Consider the following 7578-nt stretch of genomic DNA (forward strand, 5'->3'; position numbering starts at 1 on the left):
TTGTCCTGCTGCAGAACCCAAGTTCGTTTCAGCTTGAGTACACGAACAGATGGTCGGACATTCTCCTTCAGGATCTCTTGGTAGACAGCAGAATTCATAGTTCCTTTTATCACGACAAGTCTTCCAGGTCCTGAAGCAGCAAAACAGCCCCAGACCATCACACTACCACCACCATATTTTACTGTTGGTATAATGTTCTTTTTATGAAATGCAGTGTTCCTTCTACGCCAGATATACTTGGACACACACCTTCCAAAGAGTTCCACTTGTGTCTCATTGGTCCACAGAATGTTGTCCCAAAAGTCTTGGGGATCATCAAGATGTGTTGTGGAGAAATTGAGACGAGCTTTGATGTTCTTTTTGCTCAGCAGTGTTTTTCTCCTTGGAACTCTGCCATGCAGGCCATTTTTGCCCAGTCTTTTCCTGATGGTGGAGGCATGAACGCTGACCTTAACTGAGGCAAGTGAGGCCTGCAGTTCCTTGGACGTTGTTGTGGGGTCTTTTGTGACCTCTTGGATGAGTCGTTGCTGCGCTCTTGGGGTAATTTTGGGCGGCTGGCCACTCCTGGGAAGGTTCACCACTGTTCCATGTCTTCGCCATTTGTGGATAATGGCTCTCACTGTGGTTCGCTGGATTCCCAAAGCTTTGGAAATGGCTTTATAACCCTTTCCAGACTGATAGATCTCAATTACTTTCTTTCTCAATTGTTCCTGAATTTCTTTGGGTCTCGGCATGATGTGTAGCTTTTAAGGATCTTCTGGTGGACCTTACTGTGTCAAGCAGCTCCTATTTAAGTGATGCCTTGATTGTGAACCGGTGTGGCAATAATCAGGCCTGGGTGTGGCTAGAGAAATTGAACTCAGGTGTGGACAACCACAGTTATAGTAAGTTTTAACAAGGGGGGCAATCACTTTTTCACACAGGGCCATGATGGTTTGGATTTTTTTTCACCTTTAATAATAAACACCTTCATTTACAAATTGCATTTTGTGTTTACTTGTGTTGTCCTTGACTATTGTTTAAATTGGTTTGATGTTCCGAAACACTTAAGTGTGACAAACATGCAAAGGAACAGGAAATGAGGAAGGGGGCAAACACTTTTTCACACCACTGTATACCGCTAAACATCATGTGATGGGACCAGCAAAGCCCCCTGCTATCCCAGGCATGAAAACTGTCACTTGTTTTCATCCTTCATCTTTAGGGAGCATTCTTGTCACTCAGATGAGAGCAGATCTGACATCCTTAATGCATAAAAAGCAGAAACTGATTCTGTCTGATACTTGCATCCAAGCCTGGGTGATGATCAAGAGAGGGTTGTAAATGTAGCAACGTTTTCAACAGTTACTTGCAAAACTTGTCAGTGAAGGGGTTAAGTTAAAGTAATAGTGTGCCCAGGCTGGGTAGCATTAAGAAGATGAGATGCTGGGAGGACATGCTTTATACTAAACACCACCTATCAATGACATGTAATACAATTAAGAGGAACCAGGCTTAGGAGCCATTTAGCAAGCAGTGATTGGATGCCTTCATCCCTCTTACTTGGCATGTCTAAGTTCTCCAGGTCCTATCCTGAAGCAAGAGGACCATCTATCACTTACCTCTGCAGAAGAGCATAGAAAGGATGAGGCTGACTAGGGTGGCCAGGCTCCAGTTCCACAATCCTGAGCTGCCCATAGCTGCAGCAAGCATGCCCGATCGTCCCATGGAAGGCTTCCTAGTCCCTAGGACCATAGGAGGTGCTTTTAGTCCTTAGGCACGGACCATAGGAGGTGCTCCTAGTCCCTGACCATAGGAGGTGCCCCTAGTCCCTGACCATAGGAGGTGCTCCTAGTCCCTAGGCACGGACCATAGGAGGTGCTCCTAGTCCCTGACCATTGGAGGTGCTCCTAGTCCAACACAAAGCTTCAACTTCACAGGTATGCCAGCTTCACCACCAGGGAGGGACCTCTTCTACTGTCCATCCTTGGCTGGATGCTGATGACTTCCCATCATCGGATGGAGCCAGGCTCCCCACATCGCTGATGGCAGAAGAGGAGGAGGAGGATGAGGAGGAGGACTTGTTGGAGAAGATGTGGTCTGATGAGAACTTTCTCTATTCCCCATCACCATAGACTGGCCCCCCGGTAGTGTGATCTCAGCACTCAGCTGCACAGGGATGATGGATCCAGGCTGGGGAAGTTGTTGTGCTCAGATGCTGGTGGCCCCCGCTGGCTGCACATCCCTCCCCTGTCTGCTCCTCCGCTCTCCTTCTCAAACCCACCAACTCTCCCCATTTCATAGTAAAAAGAAGGCGAATGACACGCCGGGCAGCCAATCAGCGGCCGGATCGGGGGGCTGGGCGTGGCCTCGTGCCATACTTGTGGATGTGTTCATTCAAACAGCTCAATGAGCGCAGCTTAGTTGGAGTAACCCTTTCACTGCGGGGTGATCTGTAAGGAGATCCTCTCTGAAGGAAAGGAGAAGAGGGGACAGGATCATACTGCGCTATTCTCTGCTGTCACATATGCCACTGCTTATCTGTAAAGCGTGCAGAATTCATATAAAAAAAAAGAGAGAGAGACATTCAGAAAAACAGAAATGAAAGGCAAAACATTTTTGTACAGATTTAAAGACAAACATTATAAATACTGTTTTCCCTTTTTTAAGTGATCACGCCCCCTGTTCTCAGCTGCATAAGAGCTGGGGGAGGAGAAGCAGGAGCACACTGAGCTTCCCAGTGAAAGGCTATGGGGGGGTGTCATGACAAGTCTTCATCAAGTCTGATCAAGTCTTCCCAGCATAGCTAGAGAGCTGACCACGATGTGCTCTCTTGCTTAGTGTGGTCAGTTTTTTAAAAGGAAAGCAGAGGGGCTGGCAGGCACACTAGGGGTTTCACACAAAGGGAAAACAAAGAGAACAGGATACCTCCTCATACAATATAGTACATGGTACAGCAGACACATATCTGTAATATGAAATGCTGGGGTAACAAATACTTTAAATAAAGAGAGAAACTTACAATCACCTTGTAAAACATTCTATTCAGTTTAAAATGGAAATGAAAGGCAAAACATTTTTGTATAGATATATAAAAAAACACTATAAATACATTTTACAAATTCAATGTGAAAGAAAGATACATAATTTGCTTGCGCAAACTGTTGTTGCTATAAAAATCCTGTAAAATAATAATAAAAATAATGATAATAATTAAAAAAGAAAGAAAAAAAAGAGAATATAATAAAGACCAAAACTAAATAAAAATAAAATAAAAAAAGAAAGAAATATAAATATTGAATCATATTGTAACTGTACTGTTTGACTGCACAAACTGTTGGCACTAAATACATATGCAAAAATAATAATAACAATATGAAAGAAAGAAAGATAAAAACAACGAAAAATAAATCAACATAATTTGCCTGCTCAAACTGTTGACGCTATCTAAATCCTGTATAATAATAATAAAATAATTATAAGAATATTTTTTTTAAAAAAAGAGAGAAAGAAAAAATAATAAAAAGAATGAAATATGAATAAAGACCAAAAAGGAAAAAAAAAAGAAAGAAATAAAGGAAGATAAAGAAAGAATGAAAAATAATACAAAAGACAAAGAAATAAAAATAATGAAATAAAAGTAAAGGGAAATAAAAAAATAAAAATAATAAAAAAATACTAAGAAAGAAAAAATAAAAATAAAGAAAAGTAAATAAAAAGAAAGAAAGAAAAATAATAACAAAAATACAAAGAAATGTAAATAAAATAAAATATAGTTACTTTAATCTGAAGAAGCCCGTTTTGTTTTGTTTTTTTGTCCCTGGAATATTTTCAAAGCGAATCAATTTGTAACAAAATAGTAGGAGTGTCTGTTTTCATTTCAAGGGATTATTCAGTTAAACAGGTCCTGATGGATGCTGTGTTCTCTGAGGAGTATCAGTAAAGAATTAAAGTGTCCATAACAGCAAAATGATGGGACAGTTGTGAGAATCATTTGTGATAACTGAGCTGTAGAGGGGCTATAATGAGTGATTTCCATTGTCTGTAAATCTCCCTGTGACTGACAAGCAATTGTTGTAAGAGAAAAGGGGACAAAGCTTAACCTCTTCAGCCCCGGAAGATTTTACCCTCTTCCTGAACAGAGCACGTTTTGCGATTCAGCACTGTGTCGTTTTAACTGACAGCTGCGCCGTCGTGCGATGTTGCACCCAAACAAAATTGACGTCCTTTTTTTCCCACAAATAGAGCTTTCTTTTGGTGGTATTTGATCACCCCTGCAGTTTTTACTTTTTTCGCTATAAACAAAAAAAGCGATAATTTGAAAAAAAAAAAGCATTATTTTTTACTTTTTGCTATAATAAATATCCTCAGTTTAGGCCAATGTGTATTCTTCTACATATTTTTGGTAAAAAAAAATCGTAATAAGCGTATATTGAGTAGTTTGCGCAAAAGTTATAGCATCTACAAAATATGGGATAGTTTTATGGCATTTTTGTTTATTTATTTTTTTATTTTTTTTATTAGTAATGGCGTGATTTGCAATTTTTATGGTGGACACATTGGACATCGGACACATTGGACAATTTTGACACTATTTTGGGACCACTGTCATTTATACAGCTATCAGTGGTATACAAATGCACTGATTACTGTGTAAATGATACTGGCACTGAAGGGGTTAACCACTAGGGGGCAATAAAGGGGTTAAGTGTGTCCTAGGGAGTGATTCTAACTGTGTGGGGGCTCTGTGACACGATCGCTGGGAGACCGGTGGGCATTGAGTCTGCCGTCCCGCGGGCACGGTCACGCTGTACACGGCGGCGGGCACGCACCTGCTATCCCCGGCTTTTAAAGGGGACGTACAGGTACGCCCATTTGCCCACCGCTGCCATTGTGCCAATGTATATCGGCGTGTGGCAGTCAGTAACTGGTTAAAGTAAACCTGTACTGAGAGAAGGTTGGGTCCTGCCATCGCTGACCGTCTTTTAAAGTATAACTAAAGGCAAAACAGTTTTGGACAGAGTGCAGAGAGATTAGAACCCCTGTCAGTTTTTGTTGCTGTGTGTGTCCAGTTAGGGAGATTCATCCTCTCTGTTTGTCAAGTTTACCGCTATCATTGAAAGTGAAAGTAAAAGAAAACCCCATATTTTGGGATGTCCCCAGAAAAGTAATAGAGTATAACTTTTCCAATGGGGACACTAGTTATGCTGAGCTGACCCTGGGGACAACCAGAGATTCTCCTACTTTGGAATGATTTTCTTCCACTTCCTGATTTGGCTATGTGACAGGAAGTGAAGGGAAATCTACCCAATGGGACACATATGGCAAGTTTTTTTTTTTTTTTTTAAAGTTTTGCCTTTAGTTCTACTTTAAGCACAGTGGCTGATGGCACACAGGCAATTCTGCCACAGCCACTTGCGTGTCCATATGGAATTGCACCCTTTGTAGCCACATGCAGCACAATGTCACTCTGTCACTTGCCCGAACGATAGAGATGGGATTAACATCTAGCTATCTTAGTTACAGAGGGAGTGATTCCATAGGGACAAAATAGCCTCTTAGCAATCCTGATGCTGGTGATTTTGACGAATTGTCAGTGACAGGATCGCTAGCAGCGCAGTCACCTATATGTCATCAGTCTTGCATCAATGGGGTCCCCAGCTCAAATCCCATCCAGGACACTATCTGCATGAAGTTTTCACTGCTTTTCCCCCACACTCCGAAGACATTCTGATGTCTGTTGTCTGTCTCATGTCTACTTTGACCCTAGTATGTGTGTATGCATATTATGAAGGGACCTTTAATTGCAAGCTCCTTGATGACAGGGACTGATGTGAATGCACGGGATGTAAAGCTCTGTGTAAATTGTCAACGCTATATAAATATCTGTAATAATAAGGAGAGTATTAGTTGCCTGTTTCTGGCTTCAGTACATTACAGAGTTGATTTACTAAAACTGGAGAATGTTAAATTTGGTGCATCTGTGCATGGTAGCCAGTCAGCTTCTAACTTCAGACCGATCAGGTCCGCCTTTCTGTTTTTCAGGCGGACCCGATTGGGCCACCCATTGTCCTCTATAGGTAGACGGATGTCGGTGGACATGTATCCGCTGATATCTGATCCTAGAAGATCTGCTGAAAACAGACGGATGGTGATACGTTCACCATCCATCTAGGCTGTTCGTTTTATTCCAATCTCCCCATATAGGAGAACGGGAGTCTGACAGGTCTGTCTCTGCACAGTGAGCGGAGACAGACCTGTCATCTGCTTGCTCTGAGCGATCCTCTGCTGAGCAAGCAGAGTCCGTCAAAACGGATCTGCCCAATGTGAAAGAGGCCTAAAGGCTTGTTTTTTTTTTTTAAATAACAAACATGTTACACTTACCTGCTCTGTGCAATGGTTTTGCACAGAGCAGTCCGGATTCTCTGATGAGTCTCCATGGAGCAAGCAATTTGCTGTGGGGGCACCCAAGCCGACGTGCTCCTAAGCCGCAGCTCTGCGTGTCCTTTCACACACAGAGCCAAGGGTCAGCCCCGCCCCTCTCTTTCCTCATTGGCTCACTGGCTGTGATTGCCAGCCACTGGCTCCCGCTGTTGCCACAGCCAATGAGGAGTGAGAGTACCTGGAGAGCCAAAGGTGCCGTGCACATTGCTAAATTGCAATGGAGCTAAGGTAAGTATTAGGGGGGCACTTCACACAGAAGGTTTTTTTACCTTCATGCATAGAATTGGTTGTAAACCCTATTCATGAAATTTGACTTAAGCGCATATATCTGTAGTGTTTACTTATCTCTCTCCAAAGCTCTAAGTGCCGTTTCTTTCTAATGCTTCGTTCCTCTGTTATCAGCAGAGTCACTTCTGACAAGTTCTCCAACACAGAATTTAACAGTAGCTGAAAATTTGTGTCAGCTTTGAGGGAGATTAACAGGGAGCTTCAGAATACAACCCTGAACGTTCCTTCATTCCTCTGCCTATGTGGAGAGGGGGGTGTATCCCTTTCTTCCAATCAGCTTACACACAATGTAAGCACAGACTCCCCACCCACTGCTGAAAGAGGAAGGATGCTTTCTAACACAATCTGCACTTTCAAAGGAGTGTAGAAAGGGGAAGGCAGCAGATATACAATGGATAAAAAAGTCTACACACGCCTGCTAAAATGGCAGGTCTCTGTGATGTAAAAAAAAATAGACAAAGATAAATAATTTCAGTGCTTTTTCCACCTTTAATGAGATCTATAAACTGTAAAACTTAATAGAAAAGCAAACAGAATTTTTTTAGGGGGGGGAGTAAAACTAAAAAAAAAAAATAATGTGGTTGCATAAGTGTGCTCACACTCCTATAACTGGGGATGTAACTGTGTTCAGAATTAAGCAATCAAATCCAATGAATGTTAAATAGGAATCAGTACACACCTGCCATCATTTAACCCCTTCCCGCCGAGCGTACGCAGATCTGCGTACTTGGCTTCCGGGGGGTATACCGGGATGATGCCTGCACCTGCAGGCATCATCCCGGTACCATTTTCTTCAGCAGGCGATTGGCTTTCCAGCCATAACAACCGATGCGGCTAAAAGCCGCTCGGCTGTTATGCCGGAGGAGT

At 42.4% G+C, this 7578-nt stretch overlaps 1 protein-coding gene across 1 annotated transcript in view; it reads right to left on the reverse strand.

Annotated features, from left to right (window-relative positions):
* TMEM132C (transmembrane protein 132C) overlaps positions 1-2267 on the reverse strand; it is a 774065-nt gene extending 771798 nt beyond the window's left edge. Inside the window, exon 1 of the mRNA XM_077461819.1 lies at positions 1602-2267. Within this exon, the coding sequence (XP_077317945.1) occupies positions 1602-1734 (133 nt within the window). The 5' untranslated portion in view covers positions 1735-2267. The remainder of the gene's footprint in view (positions 1-1601) is intronic.
* Between the last annotated feature and the right edge of the window lie 5311 nt (positions 2268-7578).

Source organism: Lithobates pipiens, unplaced genomic scaffold (assembly GCF_037356315.1).
Source record: "Lithobates pipiens isolate NorthernLeopardFrog02 unplaced genomic scaffold, aLitPip1_a1.2 Scaffold_3, whole genome shotgun sequence".
NCBI classification, from domain to species: domain Eukaryota; kingdom Metazoa; phylum Chordata; class Amphibia; order Anura; family Ranidae; genus Lithobates; species Lithobates pipiens.